The sequence below is a fragment of the Clinocottus analis genome, unplaced genomic scaffold (assembly GCF_023055335.1).
Source record: "Clinocottus analis isolate CAN_PGR_092001 unplaced genomic scaffold, fCliAna1.0.p SCAF_14, whole genome shotgun sequence".
Classification (NCBI taxonomy): domain Eukaryota; kingdom Metazoa; phylum Chordata; class Actinopteri; order Perciformes; family Cottidae; genus Clinocottus; species Clinocottus analis.
This window is the reverse complement of record NW_027175865.1, coordinates 12,248,181-12,271,300: the sequence shown is the minus strand read 5'-3', so window position 1 is coordinate 12,271,300 and position 23,120 is coordinate 12,248,181. Positions and strand designations below refer to the sequence as shown.

Below are 23,120 nucleotides of genomic sequence, written 5' to 3'. Positions count from 1 at the left end.
GCGTGGGTCTTCCAGGAGGACTCTGGTTTGTTGTGGTGTGCTGAACCGCCAGAGTACGTATCAGGCATTTAAACCACACACTTATTTCACAAACCACAATCTTTTCAACAACACTTTTGTTGCCTAAACCCACTTGTGCGGCATAACTTTTGGTAATTATATTCAAGCAAATTATATTCTTGTCTGACTGAAAAGAAAGCGTATTGACGAAAAAAGTTCAGTAAAGTAAAAGTGCATACGATGAAAATTATTGTTTTATATAAAACCTGGAACTAGTTGCACTAGTAATGAGAATTCATACTCCCCCATCATCACCATTATTCATCTTTCCTCCTCCTCATGTCCTGTAACCCAGTATACTTTTATATGAACCTCTCAATGTGAAAAATATGCAAAGACAGAAATACCTAGAGTAAAATACTTATTTACTCCTCCTCAATGTGCATGCATGCGCACACACACACACACACACACACACACACACACACACACACACACACACACACACACACACACACACACACACACACACACACACACACACACACACACACACACACACACACACACATACATACATACATACATACATACATATCGCCCTCAATGAGAACAATATTCCCCTTTACAGGGCTCAAGGACTGCCAGGGCCTCATCACTACTGAAGATGGGGCCTCTCGGCTCCTCCGTACTTTCTCCTGCCCTGCTACAAAATGTTCCAGCCAATTTAATCCAAGGAGAGAAAAGGTGTTGTGCGGAAAGAGCGCCTGGATAAATAGCTGAGAGTAATCAGGTCACAAGGCTAATCGAGGGAGCAGTGCAGTCATGCAGCATGAAGGGAGCTCCATGCTAAAGAGTTCATTTCAGCTCTGGAGGTCAGCAGGGGTTGCACATTTTTCCCAGGGAGAAATGCTGTGTAATAAGTACCAGCTACGAGGCTGCTGTGGGAATTTGAATTCCTCTAATTGTGAGACCACCATGCTTAGTTAAATGATTATGTCATGAATCATCAAAATAAGACTCTGTCCTAGATTTCTGTATGCTCGAGCAGAAGCAAAGTCTGTGTGGTGAGGCACGCATGTGCTTGTGTTTTGAATGTGTATTGCTGTCAGTGTGCATTGGCTTCTGTGTGAAAAAAATGCAGCACAGCTACATAGCACGAGGCAGATATTCTCTGGAGAGATTTTAGCAGGATGTGAATATATTAAAATAAATGATATAATATATTCTTCAAAAAGTTTGCTCCTCCATGTCCTTTTTTTGCCTTCCATTGTATTTATATATGCTTGTTTTAACTTTTTTTTTTTTTTTTTTTTTAAAGTGAAGAGAACAAACTTTCTTTTTTTTTATCCAATTTTGGGACGTTTCACCGTCTGGCATTGTTAAAGCCTTGGTTTGTTTGGGAGGGTAATTTTCTGGAAAAACTGTGTTTTACTTCTATTATTTTGTCCAAAAGTGATCACATAACAAACAATAATTAACATAAAATTATAGTTCTCTGTAATGGGAGAAATGCTACTGCCTGTATCACCAAGAATCAATTTCCTCCTCAGCAGCTTTGGCTATTGCTTCGAGTACACAAACCCAAAGAGCTCTGCATCTTCTCAGATTTGTGCTTTCTGCCAAGTGGAATAGGCACACGCGTGCTCGCTGACGAAATGTTACAGTGTAGCAAGACAACGAGACCCGAGAGCGTACAGAACAAACCAAGGCGGGCGTCTTGCTGGGGACCCCCGTCGAGTGCTTTTTCAAATTTGGTGCAACTTGGACACGCAACACGTTCAATATTTATGAACTTTGAATAAACAAGCACGCAGCACTCTGTGCAGCAGCTGAGGCGGAGCTTCCGGGCTTACTGTCCAGCATGTTATCCTCAGGAGGCAGACAGCGGCTGGCTCACCGACTGCGGTTCACATTGGATGCCGGATCCAGCTTGCTTATGAATGCTGGATAACTTTACAGACACACTTTTCTTCACTTCCCGAGATTCAAAAAGAATAAGCAGTTAATCCACAGGAACGGCGTGACTCTATCCACGGTCATGTCAAAGCAAAAAACTCACACGCCTGTTTGGAAATTACAGCTATGTGTTCACTTGTCACTCTTTCCCTCAATAGGAATGCTGATATTTGCAGCGGTAGAACAATTACTCTAAACGTTGAACTATTAATAGTAAAACCATTGATACCGCAGAGCAAAAGTGATGCATTCAAATGTTAAATTGAAGTGAAGAGTGAAAACGAGACGTTATCAGCACAGTTTACTTACATCTAATGCCTGTTTCGGGTGAAACCTTCAATTTCATGCTGGATAGTTTCAGGAACAATAATATTGCATCACATTTTAATAGTCATATTTTGTGAGTCCGATCTGGTTTTCTCGTGAACCAGCCTGTAGGCCGACTTCACTGGTGTGTCTGCGTCGGAGTAGCCGTGATTTGCGTGTGTGATGCAACTATGTCATGGCAGGTGTATTGCTCAGGACCCAAGAAGCTGGCATCAAGCTGCAATACCACAGGCCAGAAGACTGCTTTGAACAGGCACTACATTCGTGAAATAAAATAATCAAAAGGGCCTTATCAGTGCTGGTGTGAAAAAGAATGCGCTATGTCGCAATTATGCAATATTTAATTGAATTTACAAACACATTTATCATGATATAAAACATAATGGAATCTACTGTTTCAAGCGTCTGTCATTTCCACTTCCCCTTTCCCCTCTCTGCTCCGTCTTAAAAAAAAAAACAGAACAAGAATAAACCTTCAGCCATCACACCTGTCCCTTCTAGGCATGAATGTGCCACCATAATCACATCGTCCCTCTCTCACTCTCAGTCACTCTTGCACCTGTTTGCTACACATCCAGTACTTTTCGTTCTTACTTTCATGACTCAGCCTCTTTGACCCACTCCTTGTCGTCTTTATCCTAGCACCTGTCTATCACGTTTCTGCTTCGCCTACCGACTCCTCAGCAGTCACTCCTTGGAATAAAAGGGACAATACCACTGAGTGGAATTATCACTTCCTCTGCCCCGTCCTCACCTCCTCCTTCATCTCTTCCTCCTCCTGCCTTGCTGTGACTTCCAGAACCTTCAACAATGAACTCTGCAAAAGGATTGTCATGAGTCTATGGATTATCCAGGTTTAACAGACAGCACAGATAAACACATTGCTTGAAATGTCTGTTTCTATATGTCCAGATCAAATTGGAGACTGCTCTGACGAGTACCACAGTAAACTTCAAAACTAGATGGGTATTTCATTTTTGTTGTTGTTTGGTTTTTAGACAAATCCAAGCACATATTTGATACCCTGTCAAGTTTGTACAGCAATGTGGTTTTAGTGAGATGTGTGTGAAGACAGCCTTGCCTCTTTTGGAAGGACAAAAGAGTAGAATTCAGGGAATGTAATGAACAATAAATGGAGAGGAAACCATACAGCAAACAACTCTGACACAATACACAGCTTCAAAGTACAGTTGGGAACACAATGAGCTTTGTCTCACAGTTTGTGTTTCAGATTCAACTGATGGAGTTCATGCTGAGTGTAACTACAATGAGGTCAGAAAGGAGGTGAAGCTACGCCGCCTTCACTCAAATTCCGACAAAAACAAATGCATGAACATAATATCCTGCAGTATTTTCATAACAACCGAGTGTTTCCGCCATACCAGGAGGAGAATATACGTTGTGACATTCATTTGTGAATTCTGATAAGTGTGCGACACAAGCTGCAGGAAATTGATCCGATGCAAGCCATTTAACTTGCCGTGAACACATTGCATCACTTCATGGAAATTCTCACTAGAAGCCCACAGAAATAAGACGCCGTCTTCTCAAAGCACACTGCATTCTGTGGCTTGTCCCTTCCCCACTCCGACATCCATCTTTTACGTATGATTGACAGATGAGTGTGTGCGCTCTCGTATAAGAGTGAGCATGACAGTTATTACTGCAGGCTCCTCATCTTGGACTGAGGCACAAGTTCTCTGATTCTGTGGGGATGTCCTATTGTTTAGAAGTCCTAGTTTTCTTCTTTGTTTATATACTTTATTTTTGTTTTTTTTGTGTGCATCTTTTTTCCTTATAACCCTACATTCACAATTACATTTGTGCTGGGTTTATTTGTTGTTCACTAGCTTTTAATTAAAACTCGTCCACTTTGTTTCTCTATGATTCCCCTCTCTGTTCCCTCTCTTTCAGTATCCATAAGTCCTTTGGCGGAAATTCCTGCGACAGCTGAATGTCGAGCTGATTAATCACTTGATTACTTCCAGCCAATAGTTGCATTGATTAACTTTGCCACATGATAGCTTTCTGGTCGACACCCCTAAGGGTAAGGACTCTCTTCAGATGGGGAGCAAGTCATGACCAGGGGAGGTCTGACACGGAAGGTCATTCATGTCCGTGACATCTTGGAGATATCGCACATCATTAAGCGGCGAAGGAAAGAAGCAGCACTGCACTTCCTTCGCCACGAGGAAGACAAAACGCCTTCAGTTCCAACGGCTACAGAATCCTTTCAGGAACATTAAAGTCATAGAGAAACAGAACATATCAAACCCGTAGACGTCTTGAAACTGACAATGATCTTTTTTTTTGCCCTCATTGAACCCAATGTGTTTCAAGTGATCGGTAAAAGCAAATAGCTTGTGTTTGGGGGCACAGAGAGAAGCATTTCAATCGCTTGTTTCTTAAGAAAACCTCTAATGTTGCCACATCCACTGCTTTATATCATTGTCTCACTCAACCCAGTGATCCCAACTTCACTTGAATGCTTTCAGACAATGCAATATCACACACACCAACAAGCACACACACACACACACACACACACACACACACACACACACACACACACACACACACACACACAGTTGTCCCAGGCAATATAACACTGGGTCTACCTCCAACTCCAAAGATGATATCTGCTGGAGCAGGATCGAATTAAAACATTGATATGAGTGGGAAAAAAAAATATGAGATTGAAGATGAGACAAGTCACATCCATTGCCTTCCCTCTCTCCCCCAGGAGAGCTGTCTATAAATGTGTGACTGTGTGTGTGTTTGTGGCTTCTATGAGGATCAATAGATTGCACATATGATGAGATCAAAACATAATGAATACTATTGACAGGAAGATGGAAATGAAAGAAGAAAGAACGAGACAGCAAAGTGCACGCTTCACTGAGACATAAGTGACTGAATAAACACTTTGGACACGGAGGGCGTACAAAGCTCAAATAGCTGTACTTATGTACTTGAAATAGTGAACGTGTGTACTGAAAGGATGCTGGCATTGCGTAAACATACTCAGAGGATCTCATCATGTGTGATTAACATGGCTGACTACGCGCACTTAAGAGTTGTTTCTTCTTCTTTTATCAATGGGAATGTGTCGGGATCAACTTCAACAGCTTTTGTTTTCTGGAGTGTTGGTGTGTCAACCCTTCGGCGGTCCAAGCATCATTACCATGGTAACGACCCCTTTAAGCCAAGTGGTTGATAAGGGACGGGACAGCTGTCCGAACAAACTACCACGGCGTCCAGCGCTGTTATACTTCATCAAAGCCAACAGCTGCGTGTGTGTAAAAGCTTCTTTTCCTCTCCGAGTGCTGCTGCACATTCCCGAGTGTGTGCGCCTGCATGTGTGTGCACCAGTGTGCCCAGGGAAAGGGTAATGAGTACCGCTGGGGCTTGTTTAAACAGCCAGGGTTCACTAGCAGAGAAGCGAGCGGGAGCTCTAACCCTCCCCGGAGCAGAGGTGGGGGTGGGGGAGGGCTGTTGGTGCAGAGCAGCGCCATTGTTTCCTAGTCTTATATTCTGCAGCCCACATTGCATAAGGACTAAGCCACGGGCTTTGAAACCTACACCCTGACCCCTCATCCCTGGATGGACAACGACCCGCAGCAGCCCAAGGAATTGACATGAATCCTGTGTGTGTGAGCGGCAGAAAGTCCTTTATCCACACTTTTTATCCCACCTCCGCATTTTGGCATCTGGATCCTAGTTTTCTTTACTAATGAGCATCTACGGTACGCTACTATAAGTGGTTTCAAAGTGTGTGGAAGGACGTGAAGGAGAAAGCCAGAAGCTCTTATTTTGTCCATTTCAACTAAAAATGTTCAACGGCATTAGAATCAGAATCAGAACTGTGTATTACCAAGTACGTTACACTATTACGTTACACTTTGTGAAAGGAGGAGCCGTGAATGTTAAATACAGCTTATGTAGAAAGACACACAAGAGTACAGGTAAAGCTAAGCAAATTCTCTCTCTCTCTCTCTCTCTCTCTCTCTCTCTCTCTCTCTCGCTCTCTCTCGCTCTCTCTCTCTCTCTCTCTCTCTCTCACACACACACAACACGGCAGCCTCATCACCTTGCATTGATTTCCCGCTGGCCAACCAACTGCTTAGCCATCTTTGTGGTGACAGGTTGACCCATGATACCTGTTAGATGCTCTTTCTAACACACACACACACACACACACACACACACACACACACACACACACACACACACACACACACACACACACACAGAGGGAGCTATCCTGCAGCCTTTAGAGAACTCCCCGAAGCATTTATCGACTACCGAGAGAAAGTGGCTATTAATCTGACAAAGTCTTAAAAGCCTGTCACTGTCTGTTTGTGTGTGCGCTTGTATGACACGTGAGTACATGCGTATAGCGGCTTGTTGTCGACAAATGTATACATTTACAGATGTAAAGTGTGCCTTTGCTAAATATGTAATATGGCATTGATCCAGATTTTTTTTAAAAAATCAAAACTTCTCTACATGTGTTACCTGATTAATTGTGGTGTAAAAGGTCGGCTGTTTGGCCCTTATGACACCTTTTAAAAGGCAAAGTGAGCCCGTCTAACGCTCCATTCCAGCAAATTAATGTCATACTGTTACTTCTGCCCGTCCGACACCCCAGAGGCAAACCTACAGGCCTGGCGGAGCAACAAGATAATGAGAGGACAGGAAGAAAAAAAGGGAATGAAGAGTATACAATTACTTGAAAATGCCTGTGTATTTCAGTTCATCTTCGCGTGCACTCATGCCTCCATCTATTAATCTTGGTGACGAAGAAACAACTTATTTGTTGAGCATTAAAAATCTATGCTGCGGGAACAAAAGCGTGCTGTGAGGTCAGACACAGCGAGAGAAAGAAAAGATTAGTCTTATGTCGCTGTGTTTCTCTGCCAAGAACATCAACGAGGAGGAATTTGTCTCCGGAGCCTTGTTATTGTCAACTCAATGTTAGAGGCCATCGTGCTCTGAAGTGCCGCACATGCGCACACAAACCTGTGTGCATGGATCCAGTCAGCCCAAATATGCATCCGCTTATGTTTTTAGCATTTCTTTCACAAGCATAAAAAGTGGGTCCTCGTGTTGTACGGCTGTTGCACCGGCGCTAAAGTCAGCGGACCCTCATCTTATGTGTATGTAAGCGTGGTGCTTATACTAGTGTGTCTGCCTTTGCCGTGTCCTTTTGTGAATGATGGCTTTGCTAAAGTGCTGCGAAGAGAAACATTGCTTTGCTACGCCTTTGATTCATTGCTGGTCTGAGGGAAATTTGCATAGCAGGCAGACTCAGGGCAGATCTGGGCTCTCGTTAGCCGGGTGGCTAGATACTTCATCATTATCATCGGGCATGCGCTTTGGTTCCAGCCACTGTGCCCTTGCTTATAATCTTCAGCCGGGCTTTGCAGAGCAGAAATAAAGCAGTAAAAAGTATCCAACAAATTAGGTTGCTCTGCCTCGTGGCAATGCAGTGTGGGTGAAGACATGCTCCATGTAGCAATGCTTGTTGGCTGATTGGTGGCTGATTACAGGCGGTGGATTTCTCCCATCAGCCTGTTATTCTGTCGACACAGGTACACACATCCCCGTCTCTCTCACACTATTTTTCTGTGTCAATCTCCAGACAGGCCTGCTGCAGCGCTTTCGGGGACATCGCTTGTTATTGAGGACATGCTGACGAGAGTCGATCGATACCGACGCTCAAACGGCAGCATCCGTCTGGGAGCTGTGTGTCTGTGTGCACACGGGCGTTGTGCGCATGGGCATCAGTGTGTGCATACCGGTCGGTGTTTGAGCAAGTTGTTTTGGCACTAAGGATGGACACATGCGGATGCTGCTGTCATTCATTCCATTGTGCCCTTGAGGGTGTCAGCTCTCATTCCACGGCTTTGTGTGTGTGTGTGTGTGTGTGTGTGTGTGTGTTATGGATTTCAATATCAGTTTATGGGGGATTATATGGACAGCTTCTCCAGCTATTTTTCTCTATGAATATTTTACCGTCATATAAACAAAACGCAATTTCAAGGCAGCTGTGCACGAGAGACCGAGAGGGCAGCGAGGTGCTTCGGCTGTGTGCCAAGAGTGTTGCCATCAACAAGAAATTAGAGGTGCAGATTAGAGGGGCTGGCACCGATGTAGACGCTCCCGTTGAAGAACTTTAACAAAATTTGCATTCAAAAATAGCTATCCAGCTCCACTTGATCACATTTGAGGGAGAATTGGCTGCATGGCAGAAAAGTCCTTGCAGCATGGTGCAACAGAAAAAGGGAATGAGACTGAGATAGGGACTAAGAGTATTTCTTCTTCCAGGGGTCTTAAATCCGCCATGGGTAACTGCTGTAGTGTGACAGTAGGCTTATAACAGCCAATGTGTCGATGAATCCTAAGCACATTTATTTCCTGCAAGACCAAGGAAGCATACCTCGCTTCATGTCCTGTACAGAACAAAAAGGCAAGCTGATGTTTGACCCGTTATTTATATGTTTATGTGTTCACAAGCATTATAAACTTTAATAATATTGCTAGCCAGTGTAGGAACAAGATGTATGGTTTGTTTTTACCCGTCTTTGAGTTTCACTCTTTGCTGTATTTATGAGATGAAAGTTCTCTCTATTTGCACGATAGCGTGCACATCTGCTCACTGAAATACGAGGCGGCAGAAATGTTGGCGATTAAGTTCAATCCTCCAATCAACACATTACATATGCAGATTACTAGATAATTCAAGAAAAGACCATAAAACACTAATGCTCGATTTACAATAATAAAAGAAAAAGCGGAGTGGGATCATTCTTTAAAGTTGCTGACAATTTTGCCTCACATGAAACGAGTCAGAGAAACCTCTGAATCACAAACTGGTGACTGTGGAGAGCTTTTAATTTTGTTTCCTTAACCATTTGTTGTTTTATTAACAAACAAATGATACATTTAAAGATAACCGAAAACAAGGGGGAAGTTGATTTACAATAAGTATCATGTCTGCCTGTGATAGGTCACTAATACCACTAAATGCAAACAATGCCACACACATACTTACGGTCAAGGACATCACTCAGGAAGACACGTTTGAGTCTCTCTCTCCCTCTCTCTAACCCCCCGCTGCTCCTAACAGACTACTATGCAGACGATATCATCGCTAGTCAGCATGCAGGGAAGGAGACAATGATGAAAGGAGAGAGGGAAGGTTTCAAAGCACTGTTAGAGACGGTCTGAGGGGGAGAGTTATCTTGAAAGCAAAGAGCCATGGATGAGAGGAACAGAATGATGGATGGTGAGGTAGGAAACACACACGCATCGACCGACAGACACACATACATTTCTATAGCCCTTTCAACTACACCAACCACGTCCGGACCTCTGTTTTTGATCATTTTGAAAAAGAGAAAACAAAAAGAGAATTTAATATATATTTTTCCCATGATATTACTGAAAATGTGCTGTTTTATTATCATGAAATTCCCAAATAGGGACTTTCATCTGTGAGCCATGTCTACCCATCAAAAAAGGGTCCTCCGTGAACTGCAGTGAACCTGTCGTCACCCTCTACTTTCTTACACACTTACAGTTTCCCGTGTGTTTTTGCTTAACTCGTGGGGCAAGATTTCCTTGTCTTGTAATGATTTCTAAATAGGGCCTTATTGCCCAGGGATCTATTTAATTGCCACACACCGGCTGGTGATGCTAATGCACGCTGACAAAAAGAGAGTGGGAGGCAGAGGGAGAGAGAAAGAAGCCAGTTCCACGTTGTTTTTTTTTTGGAGTAACTTTGACTGAACAAGGGCACGAGCGACCGTCACTCAGATGTCATTGTTACACATCTGTCTGTCAGTGATGTTGAGGGGTGGGAGGGGGGACTTTAGATATGCTAAGCTGCACTGTGATGCCAGATTCCCTGCAGTAACCATGACGTCTCTACTGCAAGCATTTATGCTTTTGCTTAATTGTGTGTGTATGCGCGTGTGCGTGTGTGTGCGTGTGCGTGTGTGTGTGTGTGTGTGTGTGTGTGTGTGCGTGTGTGTATATATATGATAATCTAGTATTTCATTGGGTGTCATCACTACCCAAGTCAGACCCAGCCGCAGGAGAAGAACCACACTTATTTTATTCCATTTTATTGGAATAAACTGTAAACAATGGATGATACACTCTTCACAAAAAAATCCCAAACACACAGGTACATACTGTGAGCACACACATCGGAGGCACACTCACACACACTCACACACACACACATATAGGCACACCCGGTCATGCTCTGCTGTGGTGTGTGTTTGGGCGTTTGTATTAAGTTCAGCTGCTTTTATAATGAATATGTGACCGACTCAGATAACATCAAAGAACAAAACATTTTCATACTTCATGGCTTGGGGTGAAATATTAATAAACATATCTCTACAATATGTGAAACACACAAAACAATATATCTTATCGCCGTGTCTCGCATGAGTGAGCAAACCTCTGAATGTGTGTCTCTCTGTTTGTGTGTGTGTGTGTGTGATTGTGAACCTTCCCTTCCTGTATTATGATAAATAGCTTTGTCTAGCATGTAAGGTGGTGTCTGGCCAACAGATTCTCCTCACGTCAAGCCACATGAACACAAATGAGTTCCCCAGAGGAGACATTTCAGGGCGAAGAGTGTCACTGTGACACTTATCGTCAAGGACATCTTACGGGTAAAGAGGAGGTGTGGGTGACAGCCAGAAAGTAAGCGTGGCTGTATGATGCGTCAACTTTGTATTTTAACACAGAGAGAGCTCAAGACTATTAACATAGAGGCCTGCACTGAACTCAAATGCATTGCAGCAAACAGCATGGAAATGCTGTCATCTTGTCTTGATGATGTGACGTAAAAAATAAAAAACAAAGACATTTGCATAATGGCAGGCTATCTGTCATATCCCTGCGCTGGTAAGTATCAATAACCCCCTTCCTGTCTATCTCAGAATGTCTCTCCTGGCGACAATACTATCGTCTCACCTCTGGAAATGAATGGAAGCCGCACCTTCAGCACCTTCAGCACCTTCAGCATCCTCAGAATAGCATTAGATAACCACTGGTTGTCAACCGCTCCCGGCACTTTTAGTAGCATTCCACCTCAGAGGTGACAGGTCCCGCGTATACTAGATCACTGTAGCAAGAGGTAATTATACTGCCGCTACAAATCTTCTCAGTGGCTCGGTAAGTTAGATCCTCTTGTTCGCACGCCTGCATGCGCACATATCATCAGATGCACACATGCTTTATGATGTGCATGCTCACACAGAAGCAATGCAGAGTACCCACTGTGGGATCAGGTGGCTAGTTGTTGGCCACATGGGTCACAGCGCCGCACTTTCCACGCACAGTTGCATCCAAAGAGGAGCTTTTGCATGCTATTCAACATGTTCGGAAATGTCTCTATATCTCTATTCTCTCTGTGGTTTTGCAGCTGCATACGTGGATGAGGTCAAGAACTATGTTTTTTTCTGCATCACAATCACAATATAGTTATCCTTTCATCTTTAAAATGAACAGCTCTTTAAAAACCAGGGTGGAAACCATTTCCATGAGGAGTTATTTACTGAAGAGTGAATGTGTTAGCAACTGACACAATTGAGTATGGTACATTTAAAGGTAGGTGCATTATGAACTCAACTAAACCTTGTGTCCCATTGGGTGAAAACACCTACTGACACAAATCAACATCTGGCTTTTTTTTTTTCATCTATGAGAAAGGTGACTCCGATCAGTAGTGATGAAAACATAAGCCCTGGTTAAACAAGCTCATGTTTTTGCCTCTTTTTTTTTTTTTTTAGCTTTCTTAGTCTTCTCAGCCACAAATCATGTCCGCCTCCGTCCAAGAAGCACTCGAACATTGTTTCAAATGAGTCTGTACCGAGTTTGAAAAGAGAATATAACACATATAAAAAAAAGTTAGCACCATAACATCTATACCATCTATCTATGGCTTTTGTGATGTTTGCTACTTTTTTCTAACCGTTTTCCCGCCACAACATGACACACCATAAAAGGCACAGACAGGAATTCTCCTTTACAGCAACAAGGAAAGGGAAAAGAGTTTTTTTTTAAATGTTTTATGTCAAGTCAACCGGCCCCTGGATTTTGATGAGTCTATTCGTGCTGTTACGGTAAAAAACAGTGCTTCGAACGCTTAAAATAGCATGAAGACAAAAAAGATCATTTCTCCAATTTAACATATCAAATAAATATGTTTGCAAAGGCTTAATCAGCATAATACGCTTGCTGAGAAGCGCAATGAATTTCTGTCTGTTTCAATTCAGCTGTTAATTCCTCGTTTGTGGTTTTCCAGTCACAGACTGATGCAAGGATTACACTGGAGTGCACATCTGTTTGCCTCTGCAAAGCCATGGAACAAAAACATATTTTCAGACAGGTGAACTTTTTAGACATCACTCACTTCTCATAAATGCCTGTCTAAATCAAAAGCCTTGCTCCAAACTGCATGTAAATGCTTTGTTAACACAAAATGGCAATGTTGCTGAAACAACAATGCAGTGCTTTGTGTTTCAAAATCAGTGTGTAGCGTCATAAAACCACAGCGACTGATATTCACTCACATTGTCGAACCTGTCATAGAGATTTGCATGCTTGGAATTTGAAATTGCAATATTTCTCAAATTACCACACAACTGGAACTTCAGTTCCAGTTGTGTGGTAATTTGTGTGTGTGTGTGTGTGTGTGTGGTAACACACACACACACACACACACACACACACACACACACACACACACACACACACACACACACACATGAAAACCCGAGCCTACAGGGATCGCATCATATGACTGTTGCCGTGGGCCCAGGTGCACTATGGGATGCCTGTCTATTTTCTGCAGTTAATCGATGACATGAAGCCACTGGAGCTTGATTCGGAGTCACTGGGCCAGAGAGTGATACAGACAGCGTTAGTATGTGTGCCTGTGTGTGTGTGTGTGTGTGTGTGTGTGTGTGTGTGTGTGTGTGTGTGTGTGTGTGTGTGTGTGCAGTGTGTCGAGTGGTAATACATCTCTGTATGCCATTATCATCGAATTGCTCTATGACCACTCTAGTGCTGCATGAGCCTACTGAGACCGTCTCTAGCGCTGAGGCTTTTTGTCATCCATTCTTTCACACACAAGTCGTACACGCTCACACACTCTCTCCGACACACACACACACACACACAGTCAAATGAACACAGTCTCCCACGACGGGTAGCCACAGGGGGAGGGGTGTTCTCTAGAGGTTAGCTAATTTGGCCCACTGGTGCCTCTACCACATCTCCCTCGCTTCACTTCATTTTACTTGCTCACATGTCGGTTGAAACGTCCGCTCTCCTTCCAAAATATCCTGCTCACTAATCTACTCTGCCTTCACTGCCGCTCGCCTCTTAACGTCATACAACTTTCATGAGGTGGAGACAGAGTGATGGACCTAATTCAGAGCCAACCTTTGCCCCTCACCGGATCCCTTTGGATACTACGCTCTGCTCTCGAGTAGTGAATGCTTCTGACAATAATTCTCCAATTTTGCTCTCTTGCCGCCAATCATTTTGACGGTACCTTAAAGAAAATACATTTGACATGCACTAAGTTGGCATTTGAGAGTTTTTAGGCAAGTTAAAGTACTCGTATTTTATTTTACCCTATAGAACTTATCATAAAATGAAAAACAGGTGTCATGGGGAGACCCTGGAAAAAGGCTCAAAATGTAATGAAACATTTGGGGATTATCAATAAAAGATTCTTAAAAATATAAATAAAGGGGCTATGTATAATAAAACTTTCACTTTTTAGTAAGGTGTTCCCAGTCCGAAGAAGTCTATTTGTTATAGGTTAACACTATAACTTTTTCCTTTATTTTGATTTATGATATTTTTAATAGCATCAACAGGAACTTGGCCTCTGTAGCGTTTCCTGTGAAATACTGCCAAGGCCAGACAGTGTACTGTATACCAATCTGATCTGCAGAGATCTGCTGAGAAAACAGGAATAGATATAAATGGCAAGGAGTGTATGTCCATAAATGTCTATAAGTGCGTGCGTGTGTGTGTCCGTGCGTGTGTGTGTGTTTGCGTGCGTGTGTGTGTGTGTGAGGGCTTTTGCTGGAGCATAAAGGGGCTCAGTGTTCTTAGGGAGGGAGAGAGAGCCACAGCTCATGAGCATAGAATACTAATCCTGGTGTAACCCTGAGCAGATAGTTCACACATCCTCACTCGCAGTTTGACTTCATTCATTTCAGAGAAAATCACAGCTTCTGTGTTGCACCGCACGCAATTACTCTTTGTCATCGACAGAGGCATTTGTGCATGTTTCCCCGTGTGTGCATGTGTTGTATGTGTTGTTGAAGTTAGGCTATTAAAACACCTGTATGTGCTTTACGCCGGCACAGTGTGAAAATAAACACGTCTCTCGCCCATGCTGCTAAAGACACACACAAAATAAAAACACACACACACTCTTTTCTCTGCTCTAATTACCAGGGAAGCAGACAGTATTTCATGCGGAAGGGATGAGCTGTGTGTGTATGTGTTTGTGTGTGTGTGTGTGTGTGTGTGTGTTTGGAAGTGACAGACCACTGGCTCCTGCTCAATGCAAGGGTGATATGGTCCCAGGTGTATCCGCCAAATCCCAGTCCTCTCTAGGTTTCGTTCTCTCTCTCTACACCCCCACCCCTTTTTGTCATCTGTGTTTCTCTCCATGTCTTTTTTAATTCACCTAAAAATTGTAATGCACACCATCTATCTGTGCTAATGAGAATCCCCAGTGACGCCAGGGTAATCATCACAGTACTACGTAGGGCTTCATGGTAGTGTTGTGGATAGCACTGTTGCCTCACAGGAAGATCATGGTTTGATTCCCAAGCTTGCATGCTGACATGTTTTCCCCGTGGCAGTGTGAGTTCTCTCGTCTGTCCTTTTAAAAAGTCAGTGTCTGTCACCGTCTCAAGCTAGCAAGAGGTATCTTAACCGGGTTTGTTAATATTGAAATAATTGAAACTTTAAATTCCAAAATATTTTAGTGTCCGTAAAAATGCTGCTGTTATTGTGTAATATTGCAAATCAGAGCATGAGATGAAAACTGAAGAGTGTAAATATACTAATGTAAAGCCTTCTTCAGAGGGAGGCTTCCACTTCCAGCCACAAAGTAATGTATCCAAGCAAAATAATTCATTTTAAGAACAGCTCTGTGGCTAGCACAGCATGATGGATGAGACAACGCACAGAGAATAGTATAATTTCATTAGGAATGATTGATGAATGATTGAGAACATGGTGTCACTGTTAATACCCTATGTAAAGGTATGCCTTGGACTAATGTATCACCTACATATCTCTACAACTCTTTACAGCTGATAACATGAGAGCAGCTATAATAACACGTTAAGATAAATCTGGTCTCTGGGTGTAATTTTATCATGAGTTCAGCCACTGGTGAGTTAAGTGGAAGTGAGGAGGTGACGCAATAAGGACATGCGTACCATAGCTCTAAACCCTTCTGCCCTGTGGATCATAATCGCCAGGGAAAAGAGGGCTGGGAAGCATCCATCATGGTGGCATATTCGCCACTGTGCTAGCAGTGTTGTGGATGGCACACATGCAGGCGGCAGCACATTTATGTCAACACGCAGAAGGAGCACACATGCAGATGCACACGTTGCTTGATCCTTCATCCATCCAAACTGTATAACTATGTTGGAAATCTTCCAATTATATCTATAAAAGTAACCCTCAAATGTCTTTCTGACCTTATGAAATGTGTCTCAGGTGTTGAGCATTTATGTCCCGCTGCAGCTTTTGTAAAATATAGAATATGTAGAATGCTCAAGGGACCGACTCTGGACCCAGTTCTCACGAACCATGAATACGCTTGTTGCTTTGGCTATATGCAGTACTGTGTCTCTGCTATGTAGGGATGTCACCTCTGTAAGGCTGTAGTAAATGCTGCCAATTGCAATTGTGTGTATTTGCAAATTACCACTAAATATGAACAACAGATGAGGCTGTCCCATTGGTTATGCTAGTATTTGGCTATTAAGTATTGTACAGATATTTTGTTTTACTTCATGATGGTGCCTCTGTTAATGTCATGGAATTACTAATGTGAAATTCATCCTCCTAAAATTGAAATTGTAGTCTTGACCAAAGTAGTGAAACAAGCTACCGCCATGCGTACCAATCGACATTGTCATTTCGAGAGCTCCTCTCCTGGCTTTTCCATAAACATCTGTACAAATCCATTTCTTCAGGTGTGCTCTAAATCTTTCACTGGAAGAAAGTATTGTGCATATCATCTGATACAAACCATTAAAATGGGGATTAAACCACGCTGCGGTTTCTAACAGTAATAATTTGCTTTAGCAAAGCACATCGCCTCCATCCCCGGCAACACAAAGCTGATTGTCGAGGTGCAGTAGTCAACACTGACAGTGATGAATTAAGAATGTGAGAAGTAAGGACAAAATAAGTTGGATATTGCTCAGGACTCAGATTAAAGTTGTGTGTGCACTGCTCAATGTTCAGTTCCTTGCTTATCCAAGCCTTTGAAAGGGGCTCATGAACGCTTTGAGACTCCCTTTCAAGCCTGATGCCTTGACAACATTAACACCTCGTAGCTTCTCTGTACAACCACAGTCTGACATGCCGGCCACTGAGCAGGTCCCCTGGAACATTTAGTCGTTCAGTTAAAAATACTTCCTGCATGGGTTGTTTTTTTGTCTCCCAGAAACACATCCAACAAGGCAGAGAAGTTTGGTAATCCACTACCAGCTGAAGTTGATGTTTGTGGCCCATTTGGGCTAAAAAAAAAAAAAAAAAAGTAGACAGAGATCAATACATGGACATGTTACCATGGTGAGGAGAATAAAATGAGAGAAAATGAGAAGGTGATACACTGCGGCATATTTGTTTTTGTGTCAAACATATGGCATGTCAGTTATGAAATGTGTGTGTGTTCGGGCTGCTGTTTGGTGAAACCAGATCTGGAGTTTTTATTATCTTTTTCTTGCTCGCAGATGTGACATTCAGTCACACTTTGTCTCAATGAGTCAACCACTGAGTGTGTGTGTGTGTGTGTGTGTGTTGGATTGTGCGTGTGTGTGTGTTGGTGATGGATTGTGTATGCAGAATAATATATGGTTTCTAAGACTTGCGTCATGAGCAAAGAAAAATGTGAACGCATTGGCCATAAATGCATGGATGTGCTGCATGCTGGCCTACATGCTGACCTACGTATGTGTCATATTGTGATACCGAGGGAGATCGGCCACTTGTCCTAAGAGTTTTGCTTCAGAGGTTATTTAAGGCACACACATGGACACATACGTGTATGTGTTGGCGTCTTTTCTAAATCCAAAAATAAATACATTCAGTCAGTAAATAGGTAGGAAAGAAATCGCTAACTTATTTTATAAGGCATAATTCAGTTTGCATTGACCCTTAATACCCAATTTATATGGTAATGAGACAATATTTGTTTAACTGTGTTTTACATATTTTTGGTTCAAATATGCTCAGTGTCATGTAGTAATGTATTTACAGATTTGATGGACAAAGACCCAGGACCTCTACAATTTGAATATACATATTTATTGAAAATATAATGTCACAGCCCAAACTCTACAGGACAAATTTTTAAATTAAGATATGTAACCTAATGCAACGCAAAGTGTAATTCAGTCATTGTACCTGTCATACTCGTAATAAACATAAAGTATTCTCAACAAGAACCAAAAACTCAGCTTCAGGCACTGCTGAGGTTTTTGTCGATACAGACATTATACAAGGAGCTTAGTGAAGGTCAGTCAGTATAAATGACTATTGTTCATCTCAGCTAGAATAACAATAGGAAGATATAGCGCTTTAATCCAAAGCTCTTTATAATTTCCCTCTCATTCACCCATTCAGGCAGACACACAAACACACACACACACACACACACACCTACACACACACACACACACACACACACACACACACACACACACACACAGCTTCTGACGTGCATCAACTCTACAAGCCACTGACATTTTTTTCACACTCTCCATGTACAGCTTGATGCATCCGGTGTGGGCTGCGACCATCAAATACCCTTTACTAAAATAGTATCTATTTGGCAATCTGACAAATAGATACTATGTCTGATAAGTATAATAATTCTAAAATTGTGGGCACACACATCTCAATCACTTTGCACGTGCAAGTGTGCTTTGTTCTAGAAGTGGAAAAAGTGAAGTGTTATTTTGTCTGCATTGAAAATGAAGAGCTGCAGGAAGGGTCGCAGAGTCAAACGTAAGAAAAAGATTCAGAAACAGCGACCAGGAGAGGCCGAGAAATAATTTAAGTTTTGGTTTTAACCCTCCTATCACATTCTGGGTCAATTTGACCCCATTCAATGTTTAACGTCTCTAAATAAATGGTTGACATCATTTATTTTGCTTCATATTTCATCATTTTTCATAATTTACATGAGGAACTGGCTAAACATGAAATTAACACAATGATATGTTTTCAATGTCCTACACATGTTGTATGCATCAGTGTTCTTTGGGGTCAATTTGACCCAGGCTGTTTTTCACTGTGTAAAAAAATATAAGACATATCAACATGTTACACACATTGGTTTTTGGTTGTTTGGGATGATATTGAGGTCACTAAAACCTACAAATGTATAATCTTCAAAAAGTTTTAGGGCTCTAACCTTACTTAAAGAGTCTGAATTAGAGAGCGTTAGTATTTGTCTTTCAGTGGATAGAGAAACGGGACAGGAGGAGGATAGAGCCAACATTATGGCTCTCACTCTGACAGTGTGATGTTGGGTTTACAGCTATTCTGCTATTTCAGGGTAATTAGGACATCAGGGAATTGTTTGGAAGAAAAAAGTCTTCCTCACTCAAAGGCTTGCCCACACTTCATCAGGCTATCTTCTCATCAAGGGCTCTCTGCGGTTCACAGCAGTGTCTATGAGTGGGGAATGATTATAGAGTGACCAGCCGCTAACCAATATGCACGCAAAATCAGTGTCTTTGAGGTGAGACGTGGGCAAAGCTGACACAGCTCCAAGGTAACCGGCAACTGGCTTAAGTTAAGTAATGCCCCGACACTTGGCATCAATTTAACGAGCATTGCTATCCACTTTGCTTTTCGTCTCAAGCTAAAGTGCATCAGTCCTCTTACACCGAGTCTCTTCCTCTGTCTCTCCCATACTCCCTCTCTGGGTAATTTAGATGATAAAATCATTCCCGCTGAAGGAATCCAGAGAAAGATAACCTTCCCGTCAGCAAGGTAAGACTCCCTAGAGCTTTCAGTATGTGTGCAAGTGTGTTGTAAAAGGCTTGCAATAAGAATAACTGGATATTAATTGGTGCTTTTCACTTTGCAAACATGCCTATAATGCACCAAAAGGTAAATGATGATGTAATTGTGTGAATTTATAAGAAAAACAACATACTTCTCTATATCTACGATGACTTCTACATATTGTGGTGGCAGCGATGAACTAAAATGGATAAGTGAGCTTTAGCACAAGCCCTTGTCCATCACTGTGTGGATAAAACGCTCATCTAGCTTTCAGGCACAAGCACAGATGCACACATTTGTTCATATTCCCATGTGTTATGTGTGCGGGGGGATTGTCTACTTTGTGTTCAATTCATTGAAGTATGAATGGCCATGCACGTGTGTGTGCATGGGTGTCAAATCGGATCTTGTCCTAACATTGTCAACAGATGGTTTCACACACAAGCGCACACACACGTGCAGCATGGCAACTGGAGTCCTAGGAGCCACACCTCTTGGCCACATGAGGGGATCTCTAAAATATAGATCAGAAGCATGAATTTCTGACAGCCATTTACAAATCTTTTGATGGGAGGTTTAAAGGGCTCCTTTGAACTTCTTCGTTTTTTTAATTACAGGCCAACAAAATTCAAATAATAAATTCTCTCTCAAGCAGAGGCATGGGACCTCCCTGAGCTGGTATCAAAACCCAGCATAACAAGGTAAACTTGTCTTGCTCTTTGCTATTGCAAGCTGCGTACGCAAGTAGACAATTGTTTATATGTGATATACATCTTTTTCAGTTCTTACTAGAGCTAGGACAATACATTTTTTTCTCTTACTTAGGTATCATTGGGTGCCAATTCAATATGTCTGAGACTTATTTTATGTTGCGATTCTACAAGATTTATGACTTGATAATTTGATTTATCGCAATGTTTAAACCTTTTTTGACACAAGACCAGAAGTAAAAGATCAATCATATCGAGACTTTTACTTTGGAAAATATCTGAGTTGACGTCAGTGATGTCCTGAAGTTAAATCCATCAGTCATTGCCAGGAATTATGGAGCAATGTGTTTTTATAGCACCTTTAAAAGATGATTAATTTAGTTTTTGTATGTACTAAGGGAAGTCTTTAAACCAAACAGATCAGTCATTGTAGAAATCTTTATTCATCGTTTTTCCAGCAACCCAAAAATCAATGAACGAAGACTTTTTTCTGACAATTGAGATCTTTTTACATTACAAGGGTAACTGGTAGCATGCGTTATACCCATTGTTAACACAACTTTTTGAATATGAATTGGATCTATTCAATGGTGAATACATGTTTTACCTTCCCTAGCTGTCAGTGTTTGGGGCGACCACAGACATAATTGTCTTATAGTGTAAGTATAACCGTGCCTATGTTAGACATGTTCCTACCTTGTCGAACATCTCTGGGTGCTATGGCGATTGCTTCATTGGAATGCAGCTCGGTGACGCAGCAGTCATCAGGAATAAAAGAGCCGTTGCTGAAACTGTGGGGCGTCTCTGGGATCAACGGAATAGGTGGTGCCATGATGTTGTGGTTTGGACAGATACATCCCGTCTGGGTCATCCCACAACCATCTCCATCAGAAACCTCCTGGCCTCCATTGTGACCAGTGCGTAAACACTCCTCGAACCATCGGCAGAGCACGCCACAGGTAAACTGACTGGAGTTCTCGTTGTTGATGAGCAACACTTCTACCAGTCTCAACTCCAGCAGATCCTTAGATACCTGAGGCTCACCCTCTGGTGGATGTCTCGTTAAACAGATCTGGACAAAGTTCTTATCAAACTGTAGGAAGGAGTATGGTCCCTCTGAGTTGGTTTGGCTGCCACAGAGATCGATGACTTCCTGATCCCTCGCAGCGTCTGTTTGTATGCGAAGGGGACAGCTTTGATTGGCCAGGTGGTGGTCGAGAGAGAGGAGCATAGGGGAGTGCGTCCGGCAGATGACAGGCTGTCGGGTGAAGCGGAGGTAGAGGGAGTACTTGGTGGGATCGGGGTTTTCCAGGGACCAGGAACAGCCCGGTGCTCTGGAGGGAAAGAGCTCCCTTAGGGAGAAAGAGCCATAGAGCACCCCAGCTACAAGGCTGGAGCACGGTGAAGAGACGGGCGAGGGGGACCCCTCCACCCCGGTGCTGGGGACGCCGTGGGCAGCCCCATAGGCAGCCTCCGCCAGGGCAGAGAGAGGAGCTAGAGCGAGGGCAGACAAGGCAGCCAGGGCCCCAGCCACGGCCAGGAGCGAGGACAGCACAGACAGACACACCCCACCAGCAGTGTTCATCCTATGACATTCGTCCTGTAGGGGAAGAGAGGAAAGAGAAGGATGGGGTGAGAGGAAGCGGTAGATTAGACACATCAGGAAATGTCTTCAAACACAACCTGACAAAACCAGCATGACATGTAGAGACGCTGAACTTATCAATATTCCTGTTCTTGTCTAGACTTAAGAAGTATGTCTGGTTGGACATATTTATAGGCAGATTTCTGCCTTGCCTCTGAGCATAGCATAACCAGGTTCATGGCAGCAGTTTCTGTGACGTTCTTCTTCAAACACACACGCTGCCAAAAACAGAAACACATCCCTGCTGGGCTGGATTAAAAGGGTTGATGACTTGGCTTTTGAGACATGCACTGTGGGGCCTGATATACCCTTTCCTGCTGATACGTGCACACACACGCACACCAATGCCTGCTGAGCAGCTCCCCCGAGGCTCAGGCAAACTATTACCATCACCGACACAGTAAGGGTCCTCCACCAGCCTGATTTTGTCTCACACAATACACACACATTGCTCACAAAGAAGCCATATGCAGCATATACAGTGTTTTAGTATTTTGCTTGAAACTACTTCAATGCCCACTACATTTGTGTGTGTGTCTGCTCCATCACTTGAGAGTTTCAAGTGGTTATACATAAATGTAGTTTGAGGAGAGGACGTGTGGGAGATGGGAAATGTTCACACCACTCTACTGAAAACCTACCCAGACAATCTTTTGTTTCATCACCACGCTGAAAGTCCACAATTTCTTCTTTGCAACACATATAATGGACGAAGAGAAACAACTTGTGATATAAGAAATATTCAGCAAAACTTCAGACACATTCCCTCACACAACCACAACACAAGGAGCTTTCAGTCCCAAATGCATTTGGCGGCACACATTCTTGGAAATATACAATAGTTGAATAATTAGAAGACTATGATTTGATATTAAATACAATGAATAAAGATTCATAGGCAGAATATGTCAATGTTTGTCTCCATCCATTGATTGGTTCTTCTTTACTAGTGTGCTTCTCTGTGGATGAAAACTGACTCAACATTGCACTCACAGTGCACATGGTGTGTTTAGCGGATGTCAACGTAGCCTGGTTGTTGATCGCCACTTTTCTATCTGTGCCCCATATTCTTGCAAGTTTTGATGCTTTTATAAGACATTGAGGAATATTACATTACTCTGGACAGTTTTCTAGCAGCTTCTTGTCTTGTAGTATCTGAA

The 23,120-nt window shown here is 42.7% G+C and overlaps 1 protein-coding gene across 3 annotated transcripts in view; it reads right to left on the bottom strand.

Moving 5' to 3' along the window:
• Positions 1 to 23,120, bottom strand: part of adgrb2 (adhesion G protein-coupled receptor B2) — a 186,821-nt gene that overhangs the window by 108,220 nt on the left and 55,481 nt on the right. For all 3 annotated transcript variants that reach the window (XM_068576099.1, XM_068576101.1, XM_068576102.1), the window contains exon 2: positions 21,012 to 21,915. In XM_068576099.1, the coding sequence (XP_068432200.1) occupies positions 21,012 to 21,900 (889 nt within the window). In that variant the 5' untranslated portion in view covers positions 21,901 to 21,915. The remainder of the gene's footprint in view (positions 1 to 21,011; positions 21,916 to 23,120) is intronic.